General features: G+C 39.8%; 1 protein-coding gene across 16 annotated transcripts in view; it reads left to right on the plus strand.

The window, feature by feature from the left end:
- The window catches only part of MAST4 (microtubule associated serine/threonine kinase family member 4), a 642435-nt gene that overhangs the window by 571770 nt on the left and 46592 nt on the right, over positions 1 to 24073 (plus strand). For all 16 annotated transcript variants that reach the window (XM_055421937.2, XM_055421941.2, XM_055421938.2 and 13 more), the window contains 8 exons: positions 930 to 1005; positions 2880 to 3089; positions 5089 to 5190; positions 7545 to 7677; positions 11589 to 11656; positions 14254 to 14339; positions 21604 to 21812; positions 23844 to 23982. In XM_055421937.2, the coding sequence (XP_055277912.2) occupies positions 930 to 1005; positions 2880 to 3089; positions 5089 to 5190; positions 7545 to 7677; positions 11589 to 11656; positions 14254 to 14339; positions 21604 to 21812; positions 23844 to 23982 (1023 nt within the window). The remainder of the gene's footprint in view (positions 1 to 929; positions 1006 to 2879; positions 3090 to 5088; positions 5191 to 7544; positions 7678 to 11588; positions 11657 to 14253; positions 14340 to 21603; positions 21813 to 23843; positions 23983 to 24073) is intronic.

The raw sequence follows: 24073 nt of genomic DNA on the forward strand, positions 1-24073 counted from the left end.
CTGGCCTGCTTTGATAGGAAGGTTTATTATAAAACATAGTTTCTCAGGTGTTCAGCTGAACATCAGAGTTTGCTGAGAAGGGTTTTTTTTTTTTTCTCCCTTTGTACCTTCTTAGTGCCGTATAGTAAACATAGCCACGTGGTGTAATTGTGTTAGATTATTTTGAGATATGGAATAAAATGTTATGAATTCATTTAGAGCCGTTGTATTTTACCACATGGGTGCCATTTTTGGTATTATGAAAGGAGTTCACAGGATAGCTAGTGCAAGCAGCTATATCTTCTCAATACATAAAGTCACACTGCAGTTGCCCAACCATGTTACCACTAGGAAGGAGCAGAAGCCTACTATTGAAATAAAAAAAAAAACCTCAGAGTTGTGTGCCTCTGTTTCATACTGCACATGGTGCCTGCCTCAGCATACAAACCCCAGCTAGAAAATGGATTTTGGTGGTGACACCTGTGCTGTGGAAAACTCTTCAGTGGTCCGTGGCAGAGTGCAGATATATGATAACAGTGTGAAATAAGACAGTGTAGCGTGCCCTGGACATTGCTGTTTGTACTCTTTTATATCCCAGTTCATTCTTTGGTTTCTGGAACCACACAAGTACATGCTACTTACAAAATGTAATTGCAATTTAAGAATGTTTTATGAACTTTTATATTGTACCTATAGTTAATTTTCAGCATTCTACTTCTGGAGTTTTCTTTTTGAATGGTATTCAGGGTTTCTCTGTGTTTGTGAGTGTGTGTGTGTGTGTGTGTGTTTGTGTGTGTGTGCTAATGACTGATTTTGTAGTTTATTACCTAATATACTTTTCTTACAAAGGCTGCATAGTACTTTTGTTGCAACCCATTGTTTATAAATAAAAAACTTATTTTCATTTCATGCTGTGGCAAGTTTAAAAGGGTAATTTGCTTTGCTTGCAGCCCTGGACGTTCTCCCGCCTGCTGTGACCATGAAATAATTATGATGAACCATGTCTACAAAGAAAGGTTCCCAAAGGTAATGAATTGAATTGAAGATGTCTAGCATCTAAACGAACAGGCGGCATAGGTTTAGCGTCTGTAAGGTGGTTTTGTTGAGGGAAGTAATGGTCTAGTCCAGTCATGACTCGCATAAAATAGCACTGTAGCCTTCTTTAGAAAGATAAAATCACTACGCATTTTAAAAAGCTGCTGAGAATTAGCCACACATTCTGTGGGCTGAAATGGCTGTAAAGTAAATCCCATTGGTTCACCTGCCCACTGTGACAAGTTGGAGGTGAGGTTGCTGGTGAGATGCTCCATGAGTGTCTGCTTTGAAAGGCCTCTAGACTCTGGGGCTCCCCTGGGACTCCTGCCCATTCTGGGCCAGCAGAGACTGTTCAGCCTCCTCAGAAGCCTGTATATTGGTATATGTGACAAAAGTCTTTTACTTTTTTCACCTAATTTTTCTTTTCTGTGGCTTCCAATCTCTTTAGCAATTATAAGTCTAATCCTCTTATTCAGAAGTAAAGTCCAGTTGCAGTGTTCCCCATTAGATGGGCCAGTAGAATTTGGACTGAACCAGAGAGCCTTTGGAGACAGGTTGATGCCAGTTTCCCTGGCTGCAAAGAGCTGCTGTCTGCCGGTCCCCATCACCTCGTCTCCACGGCTTTTCCACCAGCATGTTTCTACACATTTGGGAGAAACAGTCGCTCCATCTCTCCCTGTTCCTCCCCTTATCACCTTTGTAACCCGAGGCAAGAGAGCAAAAGGAAATCCTCGGCTTCATAAATCAGGAGTAGAGTACTTATTATTTGTAATGAACCCAACATTGATGTCATTGATTACGGTTGTTTTAGCCATTTATCACATGTCACTTGTTCACCAGGGAAACAGATCCTGACTTTACTAATTAATACTGGTTAGGATTTTAGAAAGGAACAGGAGACAGAGGGAATCTCCCAGGATATACAATAAATGCAAGCAAGGAATATTGATTAGGCAATCGGGGATCCCAAAAAATGAAATAAAAACTGAGAAGGAAATTTTAGACTTACTTTGTCAAGGGAATCCCTTTGACCTTTTGCCCAAGTTGTAGCTTTTTGAGGAAAGGATCTTGATGGTGTGAGATGCTTGTTCCTGGTACATTAAAATACAGCCAGGAGAGCAAACTGTCGGCCCGTCCTATGGAACTCTAACTTCAGTTCTGATTTTTGAATAGGTGAAAACAGAGCTGTAAGTATTTGATATTTTCAGCAAACTATCTGAAAGAGCCAAGATCTGAAATGACAGCGCAGCAATTCACAGATACTGAGTTATTTGGAGAAACTTACATGGACCATTTTACATTTGATAAGGCATAGAAAATAAGTAATTATCACCCTGGGAGATACAGTTTCTCGTGTATACCTCTTTTTCCACTTGGTGAGGCTTCTTCTTCTTCTTCTTTTTTTTTTCAAATAGACTTTATATTTTTAAAGCAGTTTTAGATTCATGGCAAAGTTGAACAGAAAGTACGGAGAGTTCCCAAATGCTCCCTGACCCCATACATACACAGCCCTCTCTTATCAACATCCCCCTACACACATCCCTGGTCCCAGAGTGGTCCATTTGTTATCACTGACAGACCAATACTGACACATTGTAATCACCCAAAGTCCATAGTTGACATTAGGGTTCACTCCTGTATTGTATATTCTGTGGGTTTTGACACATGTGGGTTTTGACACGTATATATATGTAGCATTTTATAGTATCATACAGAAGTAAGGCTTCTTTTAAATTTAATTTCCAGAATTCCATCTGATAACTTGTAGAGGTCTCCAAAAATGCTGAATAAATGTGATGATTGTGCTGTTTCCCTATTTGTGTTTCCTTGTATTATGTCTGTGTGGGCATGTCTGCTGTGAACAGGCTACAGCTCAGATGGAAGAGCGCCTAAAGGAAATCATCACCAGCTACTCTCCAGACCACGTTCTCCCCCTTGCAGATGGAGTGCTCAGCTTCACTCACCATCAGATTATTGAACTGGCTCGCGATTGTTTGGATAAATCCCACCAGGGTCTCATCACCTCACGATACTTCCTTGAATTACAGCACAAATTAGATAAGTTGCTACAGGAGGTATGGACCTTATAAAGTTTTTTGATTTGTTTTGCTTTTACCCAGAAAAAAGACAAATTTTATGAGTGCATTTGCCTAACAAGTTTCAACCATGAGATCGGGTTCATATTACAGAGAAGCAAAGGAGAAGAAAAAAATTGATTGCTGCTTGCTATAAATTTATTCCGGTCAACATTTAGAGTAATAGAAAGTTAATGTAATAACCTTTACAGGAACCTTGGGACCCAGCAATCTATGGCTGTTGGATAAGTGGATTGTGAAGGATTCTGAAGCAGTGATTTTTTTTTTCCCCCTCCTTCACCATAAAGTTATAAATTGCCTGAATGTATGTGTATTATTTGATGATGCTATCTAGTTCTAATATCTAGAAAAGCTAAATGGAAAATTGCTGGCTTCTATCAGGCCATGTGTCCTGTTAATTAACCTGCATGTGGTATTGGGTAGTAAATGGCAACTTACATCTTCATTGGTGTCAATATTTCTTCTCACAAAATATTCAATTTCTAAAATGACAGATAAACACAGGCCCCTTCCAGACCTAACACTTGCATGCCTAGCTCCTGATAACACCCCAGACAGGAAGGGAGTGTGCATGGTGGGATGGAATTAGTGCATAATATTGCTGTCCTGATTGAAATTGATCATCCACAGCCTCCAAGTAAAGCCTATTTAGCCTGTATATTTGGATATATTGTATTTTTGTACCCTATCGGCATCCATTTTGCCCATGCAAATAAAACCATAGGTGGTTTTCTCTAAGGATGATTATGTAAATAATTGCATGGAACTGAATGAAAATATTGGCACCCTAGTTTTCTAGGGATCCATCTGTCCTTGCTCATAGTGAATTTAGTTGTGGCAAGATGAGACAGTCCTCTGACAAGCAGCCACTATTTTTCTTCCCTTTCCCATCTAAACCTCCCAACAGAGTTCTGTGCTCTGTCCCCATTTCTCACATTTCAACCTTTTGTAGCCCACAGAGGCAGTTTTTCTCAGACTGTTTTTGTGTGAACACTGTATTCTGGGGTTTTATTGTCAGTTTCAATGTGTCATAGACCAATTCTACTGTAAATTACGATAAAAATGTATTTACCTCTGTGAGATATTTTTTTCCTTAATTTCTCAGTTCTGTATCAGGATATTATTATAATTAGCAGTTAGGTTCTGTGGTTCATTCCCTCATAGGCGTTCTGTGTGAAGGCTTGAATCCATAGCCGAAGCTATTTGCCTTGAAATACCCACTTAATTTTGTTTCTATGTGATAGACTTGGAAAGCTGTTTCATGGCAGTTAGAAAAAAATCTTAGGGTTTCAAAAAATCATCTGAATGAACCATATAATAGATTAACTGTTGACTTTTAGAGAAATTTTTCTCTTGGGCAGAGGAGTATATATACATGTAACATAAAGAGCATCATCAGGATCTGTAGTTATAGTTGCCAGTTGGTTGTCTTTAAACACATTTTATTTTGTAATCATTCCCCAGTGGCCATTTTCTCTGGTTTTTCTTTTAAATGTTAACTGTTTTGTTTTTGCTTGTATATAGTTTCTCTGCCTACATTTTGGAAAGTTGCCTTTGATTTAATTATTCACCTAGCATTTGACATAAGCAGCACATGGCTTCTCCAGTTATATCTGGAGAATCAAGTTTCCTCATCAGCTGTCCACTCTGCTTGTATCATGTACGTGATGTGTCATAAACCTTTAATGCCTCTTTCATTCATAGCTCACATTAAGAACCCTAGTGTTTGATTTTTAATGCAGAGAATAAATCAACGTTTTGCAATTAAACTGTAGCTAATGGAGCCATTTTGTAGATCTGGACGTTTAGTAGTGTCCGTTTATGTAGAGATAATGTCTGCTTATCAATCATTTAGAAGTATTTTCTAAGTCACTTAGTTCTTGAATATTTTCAGTTACCTAATTATCATGCTTTGCTGATTTTCTTTCCTATTTAATGGAGCAACTCTCTCATCATTCTTTTAATTGCTTCCTCATAGGCTCACAATCGTTCAGAAAGTGGAGAGCTGGCGTTTATTAAACAACTAGTTCGAAAGATCCTGATTGTTATCGCCCGCCCTGCTCGCTTATTAGAGTGCCTGGTGAGTTGTCCCTCGAGGTGACTTTGTTATTTATTGTTAACTGTGGGAAAGCAGGGGCCACCCGAAAGCACCAGTTGCACTTGGCTTCAGAGACAGAGCTAAATGGAAAGGGTCAAGAAAGAGAAAGTGAAGTCACTCAGTCGTATCTGACTCTTTGAGACACCATGAACTATAGCCTGCCAGGCTCCTCCTTCCATGGATTTTCCAGGCAAGAATCCTGGAGTGGGTTGCCACTTCCTTCTCCAGGGGATCTTCCAAACCCAGGGATTAAACCAGGTCTCCCACATTGCAGGCATACTCTTTACAGTCTGAGCCACCCAAGAAGGGTCAAGAGGAGCAGCAACTCATGCATGTTGACAACACCCGTGCTTTCCTTCTCTGGTTTTCAGTAAAGTTCTAGGACTTGTGTCGCATTAAGAGATGGTTGTTACCACATTCTGATCAAACCTAAAAAACTGATCACGAAATAATGCACTTGACTTTATCTCAGCATAATTTCTGTGTTCGGGCTCATTCAAGACATTCACTGTGCCTCACTTTTCTGGAGATGCCAAGATGCAGAGAAAGGGAAATCAGAGCTAGGATAAATGGTCACCTGTAGTTATAACTCTTACTTTTGAAATGTGGCATGTTTGAAATAAGGCCTTATCAGCAGCCCATTTGGAGAATACAGTAGGGCCTTATCCAGACCTCAAGGAATGAGACTTTCCACAATTGGTTTATTTTCTCAATTATACTTTCTTTAGTCAGTGACCATTTTCCTGTTTGAAAATCTTTGCTTTATTTTATGTTGTTTTGATTGAAATGTCAGTCAACACTGTGAACAAAGATGAGGGTTCAAACAAAAGAATAGTTTCATGGGGCTTCAAGTAGTATCAAAACTCACTTTTAAGTTCACAAGCCATTAGAGTACTGATATTTATAACACTGTGTACAATACAGCTTTTCAGAATTTTACATGTACATACACATATACATGCTGGGTGATATTATTTTGGTTTTATTCTTATTGTAATTAAGATTTGTATTTTTTTTAATACCAGTGAAATGTTTACATTCTCATAAACTTATACTAGTGCATAGTGAGATGTGGCAGAGGGTAAGTCTAGGGGAGAAAGGTAGGCGTATGGTGGAGGAAGTCTTTCCAGCACCATTCAGCATTTGAGTGTCTCTGGAAGAATAAAGGGAAAGCAAAATACTCCGGATGCCTGTGGGGAGGAGAACCATGTGACTGCCAGATACCGGCAGAAGGAAGACTGGTTTTTTCCCCTGCTTTTTGTGTTGTACCTTTTGAATTATGCACCACAGGCTTGTACTTCCTGCAGTTGTTCAGTTTTGGGGGAAATACCATTTAGCATTGAAATTTGCTTCTCTGGACAGCAGCAGACATGCTAAGAGAGATGTTGCCTTCAAAGAGGAAATGACTTTTTTTACAGTAATCAATCTTAATCAGAAGAGAAGCAGTAAAGGTCCATGTAGCCTATCAAAGATAGAAACAAGTGAGCTGCTTTTTGAGTTGTTTAAAGCTCAGATGAAACTGGAGTTTGAGAATTTTAGGGAATATTTCTCCCGACCATTCATCTTAGGCCTGTAGTCCCCATCTTGCCTTGCCTCTGGTTTTAGGTTTCTGTAAAGGGTGCTGAGTGTGTATGTCGGTTTGGCTTTACTCCATTTGTAGAATGCTTTTTCATTTGGAATCAACAGCCAGCCAAAGGTAAACTACTTAAGAGAATGTTACCAAATTTTTACAAAGAAGTAACTGGAAGTACAAGTTTTGTAATTTTCTTTCTTAATATTCATATCATGTGAACATTAAAAGCATAATTTTAGAATTCAATGACAAAAGTGGTAATTTTGAGCTTTTTCTTTCTAATATTTTTGGAAACCTCTACACTAAAGGAGTTTCCTTCAAAACTTTTCAGAAAAATGCATTCTCATATTGCTTCTTCTTAGGTTCTTTGTGCAGAGAGAGAAACTGAATCTTTTTGGAAGAGATTCATGGATTTTTAAAACTTTTCTAAAATGGCACAATTAAAAATTCAGACCTGTTCATTTTCAGTAGGATAGATAGCTTAAATGGAGCCTGGTACCTTCAAAGTCACATTATAAGGAAATTGGAAATGGAAATTATCTTTAAGTTACCAAGTATTTAAATGTCTTAGAATATGATTAGTCTTTGAGTATGACCTGAAAATTATATGCTTTTTAAATGAAGTAATTCTTTTGCCTTCTTTCAGTATAAATAACTTACAACCATATGTATTCAGCAATTTCACTGTGAATGGGGTTTATGTAATAAAACATTAGACAATTCTGGCTCAAAGAAGTATACATCTGTGTTTGTCTTCTGTTAGGAATTTGATCCTGAAGAATTTTACTACCTATTGGAAGCAGCAGAAGGCCATGCTAAAGAAGGACAGGGTATTAAAACTGACATTCCCAGGTACATCATTAGCCAGCTTGGCCTCAATAAAGATCCTCTGGAAGGTGAGTAGTACCTGGTTGTGTTGACCTTTTACCTGCTTATGCATCATGGCCTCATTGAAGAACTTAGTGGCAAATCTTTCCTTTTTCTTCCTGTTTTGGCTCTGTCTGGTGAAAAGGCCAAATCTGGGAGCCAATTGTGATCCAAAGGAAAGAGCTCTAAATCGAATTTTGTGTTTACCTAAAGTGGGGAAGAGACCTTGAAATCCTGAAGGTCTCAGCCTGAAACTTATTTCCAGGAAGGTTGAGATTTCTATCTTCTCTAGGTGTTTTTTCTCCTGCAAAGTGCTACTTGATTCTTCTCAGGGGCGCACATTTTAAAAATGTTGGTAAACATTTAATTTAAAAGTGATATTTCAATGTAACTGAGGAGTAACGTAACTGATCACTGGTGATTAACTTTAAGTAAGGTGCAGTGTTTGTAAATCTATTTTTACTTGTCTCAGAAAACTATGAAAAAGTAATATATATATATATATTATTATATAGATACTGGGGAGCCAGCTGGAGAGAGAAGGCTTTCTACAACTTAAGCAAGGGTTTCTGCTTGATTAAAAAAAAAAAGTCTACTGCTATTAAATGCAGAGAAGATGAAGCACCCTGTTAGTGGGTTGTTTTTTGTTATTTTTTTCCAAATCTGATATTGGCAAACCACCCCTGTCACCACCTTTTCCTGTTCGTTATTGTTTGGGATTGTCATTTAAAACACTTAGGTTATATACTGCCTGAAAAGACTCAAAAACAATCATAGACTCCTTTATTCAAAATTGTCTTCCTGGTTCATTAAATTGAATTTGCAAAGAGTGTTTATCTTGCTAAATTGTTTGTGATGATGCTAACTGTTGGCACAGATATGTTCCCGTCTACAGCCAGGGAACCTGCTGCTCTCTACCTGCTCTCCTATTTCCCCCGTTTTGTCTGCTCTTATGGCCATTGAATCTTTGCTTCCAGTGAAATGATGCATGCATTACGGGGAGATAATGCCAGATAAATTTATACTGTACTGAAAGCAATACCACAACAGATTCATCACTTATCGGAGACTGGTGGCTGCTTTTCTGAAAAGTTCCCTGGGGAGAGATTTTTCCCCACGGCTTTTAAATTACCATCTTTACCTTTTTGAATCATGAGTCTTCAGAAATGGTTTAAATCAATGAAATAAAAAGGGCAGATGTTTAATGGTATTTAGATGAGTTTTAAAAATCTCTTCAGGCATTACAAAATGATGCCTTAGCTTCCTGCTTCAAAAGCTGACTCTTGGTTCCATTCCATTACTACCCACTGCTTACAAATAATATGTATTTCCCAGATAATAGTTATTTAGCAGCAACCCTATTTAAAACAGAACCATCTTTTAATTTGTTTTTTTATGAAAATAATTGGAGTGGGGGAGGCTGTCAAAGTGTATTATAGTGAGTCTTCACGCTGGTAGAGTTAAGGTTGTGTCAGCCCTTGAATTGTAGACCGAGTGAGCTCTTCACAGTTTTCTTACCTGGCAGGAAATATCGCTGTAGACTGAACCCTTGGTAGGGGAATAATCTGAGGCCCATTTATATACATTTATAGTCTTAAAAAATGTTTAACACTGATTTTTGACAAGTTTCATGTTTAATTATACAAATTTATCACTAGGAGTTGTGTTTTTAACTTTTTAATTTTTTGGATTCAGACCCAAGGATAATTTTTAATCTGTTTGCCATAGTCACTTAAAACATGATTACTGCAAAGTCTGATCTACGTATGTTTGCCTTCTTGTCATCATGGACACTGGCAGACCTAAAGCTTGACTTTTGAGGGTTAGGAGTGAGGGTCTGGTATGGGACTGCCCAGAGTGTCAGCACTGTAGGTGTGTCACCCTGATCACACTGTGAGGAGCTTCCTTATGCCTCAGTGCTTTCCCTAAAAACTGAATAATGGCACCTCTTCATACAGTTGTTTTAGGATTGTATGAGTTCACCTCTGCACCCAAGATGTATAATAATGCTTAATAAGTGTTAGCTGCTGTTGCTGTGTTGGGGCTTCTCTGGTGACTCAGGCAATAAAGAATCTGCCTGCAGTGTGGGAGACCCAGGTTTGATCCCTGGGTTGGGAAGATCCCCTGGAGAAGGGAATAGCTACTCACTCCAGTATTCTTGCCTGGAGAATTCCACGGATAGAGGAGCCTGGCGGCATACAGTCCATAGGATTGCAAAGAGTCAGACTTGACACACAAATGCATACTTTGAGCCCCTCCAACTGAATACATAGTAATTTAACTCCTAGTACATAAATTCACAGTGCCAGCCACATACGATGTTGACTCATTTGAATGGCACAAAGAAAGCACACAGTTTTGACTGAGCTCATTTTTAATTCCTGAATTTCCTCTATAAGTAACCTGGTGTAGTGTCAATCCCCAGTTATTTTAACTTCTGGCGTTAATTTTTCTCTAAAGGCAACACTCTAGTGTTGCTTTGCTTCCTATCTTTTATGTGTGATCTCTCCCAAGAAAAGGATGATTATATTTATAAGAACATGACTACATGAAATTCTGAGAGCATAAGAAATAATATTAGATACACACAAAAATATGTAACTAAATATTGTAACTTTTTATTACACTTGTTTAATTTTTTAAAATTAGAAAATTCAAATTATTTATGATCCTGCCACAGAGTCGGACACGACTGAAGTGACTTAGCAGCAGCAGCAGCAGCCACTTAGAGATAACCCCCTATCAAAGTTTTGGAGAAAATTCTTTCATGTTCTTTTTTTTTTTTTAATAAAACATGTTTCATTTTTTTCTTCTTAAGTATAAAAATCAAACCATAAAATGAGTTAGGTTTTCTCATTTACTCATATAGACTCAGGGATGCATTCCAGTATTGGTTGAGCAATTAAATGCTTTGTCTCTTAACTAGACCACTAGGGTAGAATTTAGACTGGTGTCAAGCATGTGGCATGCAGCCCAGAACTGACTACTTTACATGATATAATTAATAGTAATAAATAACAACATTCAATAAGCACTTAATTTTTGTTAGTTAGCATGCTAAGAGCTTTATTGCATATCACTTGTCATACTCATAAAAAACTGAGATAAACAGTATTGTTTCCATCCTACAGAGAAAAAGCCCAAGGTTAAAAACTCACTAGTGAGCGTTCCTAGTGATGGCTCAAGTCATTTCAACTCCAAACTCTTAACCATTACTGTTGCTTCCTTTCTGACAAACTGCAAACTCTTATGTACTAGGAGTGCTTGCTCTCAGTGCATGTGAAGGAAGGGAGCAAAGGGTGGCTCATCACAACTGGAGACTCAGTCTCTGAGCTATAGTCAGTACATCTCTGATGCCCGTCAGAGCCTAGGAAACTTGCCTCTCTTGAGTATCTGTTTACAGGCATAGTCATTGAGCCCTCCAAACCCTTTCCACGTGGTGGTGATTGTGAATCCTGCCAGCATGAGCAGATGCCCACCTCTGCGTAGGACTATATCTCAATGTTCATAAAGAATGCGGTTCTTGGGAAAAGGGTGTGTAATGAACAGTTTCAAAATATCAATTGTTGGTTCTTGCCATTTTGGATTTAAGATTTCCCCATGTGTCCCTTGGTGTATAGAGTAAATTTTTCTTGTTTTTAATATTGAAGAAAATAGTTTTTCTTTAGTTTTATTAATAGCATAGTTCAGTCGCTCAGTCGTATCCAACTCTTTGCGACCCCATGAGTCACAGCACACCAGGCCTCCCTGTCCATCACCAACTCCTGGAGTTCACTCAGACTCATGTCCATCGAGTCGGTGATGCCTCCAGCCATGTCATCCTCTGTCGTCCTCTTCTCCTCCTGCCCCCAATCCCTCCCAGCATCAGGGTCTTTCTCTTGTCCAATTGCAATAGTCCTATTTCTCTTAAATGTTGCTTTTTTTTTTTTTTTCAATTTAGAAATGGCTCAACTGGGAAACTATGATAGTGGGACAGCAGAAACGCCAGAGACAGATGAATCAGTGAGTGTAAGTATCTTCCTTGATGAAACATGATGTTGGTTTTTCTGTTTGTGAGCATCTGGAGATTTTGGCTGTGTTAATTACTTTATTTGTTCAACACATATTTATTGTGCTTCTATAGGTGAGGCACTCGGTGTACAACTTTAGCCCCTCTCTTCAAAGAAAAACAAATTAATATAAGGAAATCGTGCACGAAAAATTAAAATGAGAAACTTGAATGAGATTGATGAAGAAAAAGGGCCATGTGTCCCTGGAACATAACATAAAGAGATTTACCTTCATCTTGCCAGTCCAGAAAGATCTCCTAAGGAAGGGATGCTTGACATGTGAGGAGTTCCTAGAATGAGAAGGGGCAGAGGGAGCATTCCAGGCCAAGGAAACATCAGGAGACACATGATAGGAGACTGCTTCTGAGGGCTTTAGAGTGACGGTGACTGTGTAGCCTTCAGCTTCATGTTAAAGCTCTCCAGCTCTGGTTAAAACTGGACACAGACGTCCTTGCTGTTCATCTGTGTCAAATCATTTCTTTTGAAGAACAGTGGGAAGCTGTGGAGGAAAGGTGTGTGTGTTGTGGCGTGGGGGGGTGGGTTGGGGAGGAGTAGATAAGGAGACGACCCTGATAGAGTTACAGCGGGAAGAAAGTCACACTGATCGCAGTGCAGGAAGTAGATGGGGTGAGGGGAGCAGGCAGGGGGGACCCTGGGGAAGCCATCTGAAAGGCTGCAGCAGTGGCACAGGGGAGAGGTTCTCGTGCTGACGCCGTCCTTCCTATCTGTAAACAGAGGAAGAGGAACCAGGATGGACCACCCCCAAGTGTCAGGGGCGCTGAGGAGAGGCGGGCAGCTGTGTAGCCTGGGGGATGAAAAGCTCAGATTCTGGAGTGAGATTGCCAGATTTCAAGCCTGGCTTCACTTCTCACTGCTGTGGGAATCTCTCTATACCTCAGTTTCCTCATCTATAAAATATATATGAAAAATTAACTGAGGTAGTCTGTGTGAAATGGTTAGGACAGCCTCACTTAGTAAATGCTAAATAAAGGCAACTTTTTAATTAGTTTCATTATAACTGCCTGAATTTTGAATGCACTAAAGCTGAAGTTCTTTGAGACATCCAAGGAGAGCCGTCAAGCAGGCAGTTGCATGTAACATGTGGGATCTTCCAGCCCTCAGAGGGAGAGTTTCTAGTGGACGGTCTAGGTGGCATAGGAGTCATTCACGGGAGTAGGTGAAGAAGGATTAATGAGACAAGAGATTGGCTCAGGGTCTTCGCAGCCCAAGCTGTGGAGAGCAGTCAGAGTGGGGTGGCTGAACGAGTAAGTGGTCGCAGCCTTGGATTATGTTTCCTGAGGTAGAGTGGTGGCAGGTGATAAGCAGACCCAGCTCCTGTGGCCAGAGGCCAGGGAGAAGTAGGGAAGGGAGCTGTTTGAGTTGAGGAGGCCAGGTAGACCCGGACCAGGCTGTTTGGTGAGCTCTCTGTGTAGATACTGAAGTCACCCAGGATGGTGAGAGAACCCCAGGTTGAGGAAGGTGGGAAGGTCAGTCTAAGGCTTCCAAGGATGGTGGGCAGCAGGTCAGCGGGTGCCATCTCTGAGCGGGGGAGGATTCCCCAGAGTCATGGAGGTTCTTCCAGAATTATGAGGAGGGGATTCTAGTCTCTGCAGAGGAAGCAAAATGTTAACTCCCTCTCAGTGCTAAGATACATGGAGTATGAGACAATTTTGTAGAAAAACAAAACACTGTTTATTCTTTAAGCTGAACTTTTAAAAGGGCTGTCTTTTTGAAAATTGGTATCTAAACCATGGTAAGGACTTCCCTGGTGGCTCAGACGGTAAAGAGTCTGCCTGCAATGCGGGAGACCCGGGTTCGATCTCTGGGTCAGGAAGATCCCCTGGAGAGGGAAATGGCAACCCATTCCAGTACTTTTGCCTAGAAAATCCCATGGATGGAGGAACCTGGTGGGCTGCAGTCCATGGGGTCGCAAAGAGTCAGACATGACTGAGCGACTTCACTTTCAAACCATGGTAAGACTTACAGTGAATGGAAGTAAAGAAAGACAGGCATGCTCTGCTTGGTCATCCCATTCATTGCCAGCTACCATCTCCAGACAGGAAAGGTTGCCATAGGAGTGAAATAAACATGCTCTGGGTCAGGGGCAGAGAAGTCACATGATCCACTAGCCTGCATAGCGCCACTCCAGCCCATTCTATTCTGATTGACTAAAAGCAGGGTTAAGCTTTGGCATTTTGGACTTACATCTTAAAACTTTAAGATGACTTTAAAGACTTTAAAAGACTAGGATGAGGTTTACCCGAATACTTTACAGAGGTAAATTAAAATCAGAAATTTTCAAAACCTCGGTGCCTCTAGCTCCCGGAAATGAGGTTCACATCAGTGAAACTGAGCCACTGTCATGAGGAATAGTTTATCAGCTCTGCTTTGGAAGATTGATCTTTAAAGTTGTCCCCCAGGTTCCTTGGCTGTAATACCGCACTTTAACATATTAAACAAGAGAGCATATAATTCAGATATTAGTTATTTTGCTACTAAAATCATTTACTTAAATTCTGCACTGTTTTTTTTTAACATCCATATTTTGTCTCCAAGAGCTCTAATGCTTCCCTCAAACTTCGAAGGAAACCTCGGGAAAGTGATTTTGAAACGATTAAATTGATCAGCAATGGAGCCTATGGGTGAGTAATTCAAGAAACTATTGTGTTTTAACACATCTAAGAAGTATATTCTTCACATTGATCTTATGCCAAATAGATATTGTTGGGGACTTTAGTTTTCAGATCACTGCCCCTTCATTAATGGGTATAAGGTGAAGCCCAAATCGTTTTTCATTGGGTACCTCATCAGAAAATATTTCAAGTGACATGGGTGGGAGTTATTGTAGAGGGTTGCAAAGGAAGACTTTAGAAAGCAAAAATTTCTAAAGTAAGGGAACATTTTAGCATATGCCTGTTTCTGTATAGATATATAGGTACATATACACATCTGGCTGTATATTTATATATATATATATATATATTTGAATATATATAGATTCATTTATAGCATTTCTTCTTGAGAATTAACCAATATTTCCTGCCTGGCTGGCAGTCAGCCTTGGAAGAGAAGAACTTAAATAAGAAGGCTGATTGAAAATTTAGAGTAATACAATTCTTTGGCTTTCTGTTACACCAGGATTTTGTTTTCTTGGGGCCTCTATGCTACAGTCTGATCGTATTAGTGGTGTCCCTTCCTTGACTCAGTTTTATAGACACAGAGTTTCTTTCTCATGGCATAAGGTCAATACTGACAAGGTCCTTCTTGAGTTACTAATAATTTGGAAGGATAACTCATACACAAACTGTGTCCTGATCCACTTCAGACAGCCCAGAACTCTAGTTTAATTAAGTATTAATCCCAATTCCATCTGTAGGTGGAGGGCAATAAACCATCCCATAGACATTTATTGCCATTTATCACACACACAGGCAGATGAGATAGAAACCATTTTTGTTATGCCACAAGGGATGTTTCTTCTTACGATTTTTTCCACCTTTAATATTTTCCACACCATTAACTTAGTGAAGAACTTAAATATTTGTGAGTCTTTTCTATGCTTCACTGATTTGTTTTCAGGATTATGTCAAATGGCATACTTCCTGATGTGGCTTATAAATGCTTTCTGATGGTTGTTTGTTTGGTTTTTTTTTTTGCAATGTTTTATTTTTTTCAAGGACCTCACTGAAACTCTTCTGCCTAAGAAGATCATTTTAGCATGTGGTAGTTTGTGGGTTTTGTTCATATATTATTGGCCTTTAGTCTTTTTTCATTCTGGGGATCCTCTGAGGATTTTTTCTTTGATTAGAAAGAAGACTGAACTTTGATTTAAGGGATCTGTGGGTGTGAGCACTGCTTGATTTTATTGGAAGTGAAATTCTGGCATAGGATTGATGGTGAAGCACCACTTTTATAAAATTTGAAGCAAATATCTTAGCTGTATATGGAGTTCTAATTGGTTGAGTAAACTCATTTGCAGTGCAATTAAACCACTGTATAGTAAATGAGGTATATCACACTTTGGGGAATGGTTGGGAATATACAAGAAGTTAAACAAGCTGTGAATCCGTAAACACCCAGGACGCAGGCCAAGTCATTAATGGGCTTACAAGCTGCTTGCGGGAGCCTCTGCTGATCAGCCAAAATTTTTTTTCTCTTTTACTGTTCTCCAAGTTGATAATCTCTTGCTGTGTTTCTGACAGATTTCCTCTAAGATTTAGTGATTTTGAACTTAAAGTTTGAATCAAGCCACACCCATTGGCCCACCCGATCAGGATGCTATGGTGGGCTTCTGTGAACTGGCTGAACAGATGGACCCCTTGTGGGCCATGAATTGAAGCCGTTCGAGGCTCTCTTGGGCATCCCTGAAGCCGAATCCCCTGTCACATCAGTGACCTGTTCTTTGACTTTTCAAAAACTGGTTATGCTGGAAGCTAACCCTTTCCTTAGAAAGAGCTGTAACAGGTCAGGATTTTCTCAGCATCCCTACTTAGTGATAGTTCATGGCATGAAGGGGCTTCCCTGGTGGCTTGGCTTAGATGGTAAAGAATCTGCCTGCAATGCAGGAGACCCGGGTTCGATCCCTAGGTCAGGAAGATCCCCTGGAGAAGACAGTGGCTACCCATTCCAGTATTCCTGCCTGGAGAATCTGATGGACAGAGGAGCCTGGCAGGCTACGGTCCATGGGGTCGGAAAGAGTCAGACAAGACTGAGTGACTCACATTTTCACTTTCACGTGGCATGAAGCCATTTTACCAATTTGATAAGCACTGAATTTCCTTCTCTGTTTAGTAGGTTTCAGATCCCTGCCTGGAAGCTGAAACTTCCTTCAAGCCAAACTTATGACTTTGTAGGAAGCAAACACCTACTGTGTGCCAGGCATTGGACTAGTCTCTCTATATATGTTCTCTTCTCACAAGACCCTTTGAGGTGTTGATGTGGGGAAAGAGGCTTCCAGGCCTGGTCACACATACACTGATGGCAAGCAGAGTTCTTGTTTCCCTTTATATTTTGTTTATAACATTTAGTCATCTCAATTGGGGTGTAGAAATCCTTCTTCCATTGAGTACACCCACCTCTATTTTGTTTTTATTTATTTTTTTCTAAATATTTTTGGCCACGAGGCTTGTGAGAGCCTAGTTCCTTGACCAGGAATCAAACCCGGGCCCTTGGCAGTAAGAGCATGGAGTCCTGATCACTGGACGGCTGGGACGTTCCCTCTACCTAGATTTTTAGATAACAATTTTGAATGTTTTCAAAGTGAAAGAATAAAACTAATCTAAAATTTTTTAAAGGAAGTAAACTGGATCTGAGAGGCACAGCTCTTCTCCACTTCACATTCCTTTCTTGCCTTGCTGCCCTTTCTTTTTTATTTTTGTTTGTTTTACCCTCAAAAGGACAGTCATTTACCTGAGAGACCAGGTGTGCAAGCTGACAGATGCCCCCTCTTGATAGCCTTTCCTCTCAGCATCTCGACAACACGTGCACTCTCCTTCCCACGTGAGGCTCTGCCCACGGGGATTCGTGTATCAGGCTCTCAGATTCATGCGTAATTGTATATGCAGGAGACATTCACACTCCCCATAGGACTGGTTCACTCTGCTCTAGATCCTGCCTGCTTGCCATTCTGCCTCTCCCCGCCCCCACCGCAGTTCCGCCTGAGTGGAGCGATGCTGGGCACAGCGGGTTGCCCCTCCCGCGGCATCACCTCCGCTCCTTGAGTCTTCCTGCTTCACAGAGGGGTCAGTATAGGAAAAGAGACACAGAAGCCTTTTCAAAGAAAGCATCCCCTGGGGACAGAAAGCAGAGACATGGGAGCAAAATCAGTTCAGCCTAGTTTTATAACTAGACTCGGGCGGTGTGCAGCTGCCTCGCAGTGTTGGGTGTCTGTCTGTCCCGTGCTGCTTGTCTGTTTCTCTCTCTCTTTCAGCCTCTCCCTCCCTCTCTCTCTCTCCTCTCTCTCTGCTGACTTGAGTAGATTTTGAACACTGACTTAACAGGAAGGGAGGAAAGGAGTATGTGAGAGAACACTTATTACTAAATGAGCAAATTTCAGCATTAGAAATAATATTCCCAAAGCAGTACCGAAATGTAAGAACATAAACAAACCCAGCTGCAGGGGATTCTAATTAAGTTTAAGTTGACTTTTGCAACTTGAAGGAGATATGTTTGTCCTCAGGAAATGGTATCTCAAGCTACCTATAGGATTCATTTCAACTGAAATTAATTTCCATTAATTCCTAAGGATTACCTGATTGTTTTAAATAAAATAGCAAGGGGAAGCAGAAAGTCAAAGCAAATTTTATGAACTGAAATTCTGAGGATAAAGATTGAAGGCCTTTATTAACGCTGTACCTAGTGTAAGCGCTGGTCAAATTGAGCCTGAGGCTTCTTTCTCTTTTGTTCTTTCATAAAGTCATGTGCAATCCTATTCTTTTTTCCTTCACTTCCTGTTGTCTTCACACATATTGAATTTTTTTTGCAGTTATTTATGTAAGAAACCGTGGTTTTTGGTTGAAAATCAAAATGGCAACCTAGAGAATTCCCTAGCAGTCCAATGGTTAGGGTTCTGTGCTTCCACAGCAGAGGGTATGAGTTCAGTCCCTGGTCAGGGAACTAAGATCCCACATGCCTTGTGGCATGGCCAAAAAAGAAAAGAAAGATATAACAGGAAAAAAAAAAAAAAGGCAACCTACTGAAGTCTAAAAGTGAAAATCTCAGTATCATATGTCTGCAGATCCTAGCACTAAACCTGCTTAATATTAAACATTGAAAGAAGAGATAGTAACTGAGCTATACTCCAGTTGACTCTCAAGAATAGGCAAGTGCTTATATAAAGATACTGGCTTTTTCTTTTTAACATTTTCAGTTCTGAGACTTATTTTAAAAAGCAGATTTTGTATTTCAGAAATCCCTCTTCATGACAATATCTGCCAATGCTTGTCTCATATCTAAGCCGAGGCCAAGTTCTTTTCTGTGCTGCCTTTGAGTATGTCTATTCTACTATCAGCTTCTGATTAGGAGAAGCTCAAGTGACTTTGAATCTTTTGTTCTACTCTATCCAGTTAGTAATTGGAAAAAGGGGGGAAATGGTCAAAGTGTTTGATTCAGAAAGAATGAGTTAAGTTGGTTAATGAAAGTTAGTCAAAGTTGAAAATTGCCAAAAAATGATATGTACTTTAAACATTTTAACTTAAATATATGTAAATTGACCAGCCTTTTGATGTAACCTTTATAAGATAGCTAATATAAACCATAGTCACATAGTCATTCGTTGGTATTACCTCCCTTGGATACTAAAATCCACAGATGCTCAAGTCTCTTACATAAAATGGCATCCTCGTGTATAGTTTAAATCATCTGTAGACTGCTTATAGTACCTAATACAATGTAGTGAAAGTCGCTCAGTTGTGTCTCTTTGTAACCCGATGGAATAGTCCATGGAATTCTCCAGGCCAGAATATTGGAGTGGGTAGCCATTCCCTTCTCCAAGGGATCTTCCCAACCCAGGGATCAAACCCAAGTCTCCCACATTGCAGGCAGATTCTTTACCAGCTGAGCCACCAGGGAAGCCCAATACAATGTAAATGTTTTGTAAATAGTTGACAGTGTGGCACACTCAAGTTTTGCTTTATCGAGTTCCTGGAATTTTTTTTGATGTTTTCAGTCCTCAGTTGGTTGAATCTAAGGATATACAGAAGACAGGGATACATAGGGCTGACCATACTACAAACCATTGTTTGTTTCCCATATTAAGCTTCTTTATAGGTGAAGCAAAAACTGAAATCAATCTGTGTCTAGATTTGTATTATTTTCTTAACATTTAGAATCTTTTCACTTATACTGAATTGATAAGAATTTTAATTAGTAACTCACAGTTATTAGTACTTTTCCAAGTATTCCATTCAGTTTTCTTATAAACAAGGATGTTTTCTCTTTTCACACTCAGTTTCCATCAGCTTAAATATTTGTTTAAATTAGTCAGTTATGGTATCAAGCCTAGTGAGGAGAACAGGTGTAGAAATAAACCCAGCTGGTGGAAGCCCAAGTGTCTGGGCATCCTGAAGAGGACACCAAGCCCACATGGAAAGTAGGGAGCACCCAGCTGGCCAGCCCCTATGCCAGGTTATTGTACAGTGGAAATAGGAACACCAGGTTAGTCCTCCAGTTGGCTGTGTGGAGTGTGGTTCAGACAGCTTGTGTGATTTTGTGAGTCAAGGGAAAATATGGATACAATGAGAAGACAAAGATAAGATGTGCACATTTGATAGATGAATTCCTAGTTGAGCACTTAAGAGGAAGATGTGAACATTGATTAAACCGAGATTGAATGTACTGAAGATTTACATCAGTGGATCACTCTGACGTTTCGGTTCAGCAGGCATGTGGGGTGTCCTAGTCCCCTTCGGGTTCATTCTTTCAGGGACAATGAAAATCACTAGTGGGAAATGAATCTCAGATAACCCTTTGTTTAGGAAGCATCCTGCTGGGTAGAGTTTACTGTGACTGGTAGCTCTCTAGGTAAATTATTCCTTAGTTTATCATTGTGTTTGTTTCAGGACAGCCTCATATAACCTATTATGATACTGATGATGATGGCTTCTTAGGTAAATGATGATGGCTCTTTAGGTAAATTATTAAGTATTTGCACATTACCTCAACTGAGTTCAGACCTGTTCTCCCTCAATAATGAGATAAATGAGGAGTAACTTAAGAGAAAAGGAGTCTGTCCAAGACATTTTCCTTGTTGCTCATCATTTCCAGGTGGGTTTTGAAAGATCTTCCTCCTGATTACTTCTTTTCTGTACATCATTTAAAGCTCCAAGGAGTCCATTGTCTTTTCGCAGACAGAACTGGTTCTGTAGAGTATTTGGGTGAGGTTTCTGGCAGAAATTCCGTGCAACCTGCTCATTTTAGGGTAAACTTGCTGGACACCTCACCTGTGCGTCAGATGCACCAAAAATGCCATATACTCTGGACCCCTTTTCAGTTGAGAAATGCATTTCCTATTGAAACAGGCACAGGTGTAACTCATGCCGAGGTCTGCAGTGAAGAAATATGCTTCTCTTTGTAGCAGGGTGGGCAACCCCCTAGGACCTGCAACACACTTCATATTTATCTAGAAAGTTTATGTCTGTGTGGTAAGTCACTTCAGTCATGTCCAATTCTTTGCAGCCCTATGGACTGTAGCCCACCAGGCTCCTCTGTCCATGGGATTCTCCAGGCAAGAATACTGGAGTGGGTTGGCATGCCCTCTTCCAGGGGATCTTCCCAGCCCAGAGATCGAACCGGCATCTCTTCTCTCTCCTGCATTGGCAGGCAGGTTCTTTACCATTAGCGCCACCTGAGAAGCCCTATGAAAGTTAATGGGAAGTAAATACTCTCAAGTTGGAAGTTGGTTACTTTAAGAAGCTATAATCTATGGTCTCTTTTTGTAGATCGCGTGTGTATAGAAAATTATTTCTTTAGTCAGTTGTGAAAAAATGCCTAATAGATATCTAATGCTAGAAAGGCTTTAGCTCAGAATGTGTATGTACTTTTTTCATTGTTTTCCTGTTCTAACTTATATATTGGATTTCGTTCTATTTATGAAAAAACTGAAAAGAACAGCTAGCTATTGGAAAATAGCTCACTCTGGAGACTGTCCATATCCTTCAGCAGTGAAATGAATTTGATGTCTTATGTGTGACCTGTAACCTTTATTGAAAGGATAAAAAAAAAAATCAATCTAGCTGAAGGACTTTGACCTGAAATTGAATGTTGATAGTTGCCAGCATAGCTTATGTGGGCTGAATCCCAGCTGTCATCTGAACTTAAAAAAAAAAAAGTGGATGATGACATCCACCTACATGTACCCAGAAACATCCCCTCTTCCTTTGAACCCCAACTCCTTGTGCTCCTTTTCAGGGCAGTCTATTTCGTTCGGCATAAGGAATCCCGGCAGAGGTTTGCCATGAAGAAGATTAATAAACAGAACCTCATCCTCCGAAACCAGATCCAGCAGGCCTTTGTGGAACGGGATATCCTGACTTTTGCAGAAAACCCTTTTGTTGTCAGCATGTATTGCTCCTTTGAGACCAGGCGCCACTTGTGCATGGTCATGGAATATGTGGAAGGTGAGTCAGCCTCTGACACAGAAAACGTGACACTGGTGCCCAAGGCCACTGTCTCTGTGTGGCTGACCGTCTCTGTACTTGTGCTCCTCAGTGGTTGTGTCCACAGAGGAGCCGAGGCTGGGCACTGAGATGGCTGTCTTCCCAGTCATTATCTTCTGATAATTGCCTGTGAAGTGCCAGCTCTATTATAACAAGGGGAAAATTAGTGCTATTTGAAAAGAAGGTTGTTTTCCTTTTTAAACAGCCTTTCATCCTGAGTACCTCCTCTCAATGGCTCATTAAAGTTAGAATATAGGTGATGGGATTTTTCCTACTTATTTTTATCATGTATCATAAAATCATTCATTATAGTGGATCCTCTTAAGGAATGTGTTAAAAATATGTCCTTTTCAGCCTATGATATGAAATTAAAAGTGAGTTAGTTAGAAGAAAGATACATTCAAGAAAATCTAACATGAAAAAAAGTACAAATCAACTTATTCACAAAAGCGAAATATACTCACAGACATAGAAAACAAATTTCTGGTTTTCAAAGGGAAAAGGGGAGGGGGAATAAATTAGGACTATGGGGTTAACAGATATATACCACTATATATAAAATAGATAACAAGGATTTAGTGTATAGCACATGGAACTGTGTTCAGTATCTTTTAATAACCTATCAATGGAAAGAAGCAGAAGCTGTACACCTGAAACTAACACCATTATAAGTCATCTGCTGCTGCTGCTAAGTCGCTTCAGTTGTGTCCGACTCCGTGTGACCCCATGGACGGCAGCCCACTAGGCTCCCCCATCCCTGGGATTCTCCAGGCAAGAACACTGGAATGGGTTGCCTTTTCCTTCTCCAATGCATGAAAGTGAAAAATGAAGTCGCTCAGTCGTGTCCAACTCTTAGCGACCCCATGGACTGCAGCCCACCAGGCTCTTCCGCCCATGGGATTTTTCAGACAATAACACTGGAGTGGGTTGCCATTGCCTTCTCCTATAAATCAACTACAGTTTAATTTTAAAAGGCTTGTTTTTCTCTTGGAAGTTCATGGTCTGTCTTTTAAATGCTCCAAGTAATGTTATTTCCATCAATTTTACATGAAATGTTTGAGTGTTTCAGTAGCCATGACTTATTAACATAGATAAAACTATAAAATGAATAGGTAAGCAAGGGCCAAAACACTTTTCAAAGCATCTGATTTAAGCCCTTGTAATTATTTGAACAGAATCCCCAAACTTTACAATTTGAAGAAACATTAAATAGCATTTTTATTTTGCAGATGAATGAACTGAAACCCAAGTTTCACTAGATATTTAGTGGTAGATACAAGATAAAAAACATAACTTGCATGATTTCTACCCAGTGTTCTCACCACACCAGTACTTTATTAACTTTTGCTGTGGTTATTTGAACAACAATCATTAATATTTATCACATGTTTAATATGTGTTGACAGCATCCTGAATTCTTTACATAGGTTACTTCATTTAATCCTCACAATAAAAGGGATGACGTTATTCATATCCTGACATAACAGACAAAAGGACCAAGACCTGTTTGCCTAAGATGGCCCCACCTGTAAGAATCAAAGCTGGAATTTGAATTCAGGCAGCCTTATTCCAGAATCCATGTTTTAAAATGGTTTATTATATGTCTTTTAATTGATTTATTTTAATTGGAGGCTAATTACTTTACAATATTGTAGTGGTTTTTGCCATACAATGACATGAATCAGCCATGGGTTTTATTATAGTTTAAATTGTCACACTGTTCCTAAAACACATCATTAGTTCTTCAACTTTTTGTTTCATCAGGTCAAATCTGCTCCCTCATGAGCAGTGCTTCTTAAATAGAAGTCTGTATTTTCTTCACAGCACATCTTAAGTAGAAACATGATTACCTAACACAGTCTCCACTTATGAGCCTGATGGACTTTGTCTGTGGTTAGAGGCCATTCTGTTTTGAAATTCTGCAGTCTAAACTGGTGGTCTTTAATCCCAGCTGATGTAGTACTTGCTAAGTCTTTTTCTTGTGTTTTATAGGGGGTGACTGTGCTACCTTAATGAAGAACATGGGTCCTCTCCCCGTTGATATGGCCAGGATGTACTTTGCTGAGACGGTCCTGGCCTTGGAATATCTACATAATTATGGAATTGTACATAGGGATTTGAAACCAGACAAGTATGTACACTGATGCAATATGTCTATTTTTCACATAATACAAATTTTTGTCTTTAAAAAATGTTTTCTTTTAACGCTGCTTTGCACATTT

The sequence above is a fragment of the Moschus berezovskii genome, chromosome 18 (genome assembly GCF_049115385.1).
Source record: "Moschus berezovskii isolate FMDL1 chromosome 18, NW_MosBer_1.0, whole genome shotgun sequence".
Lineage (NCBI taxonomy): Eukaryota > Metazoa > Chordata > Mammalia > Artiodactyla > Moschidae > Moschus > Moschus berezovskii.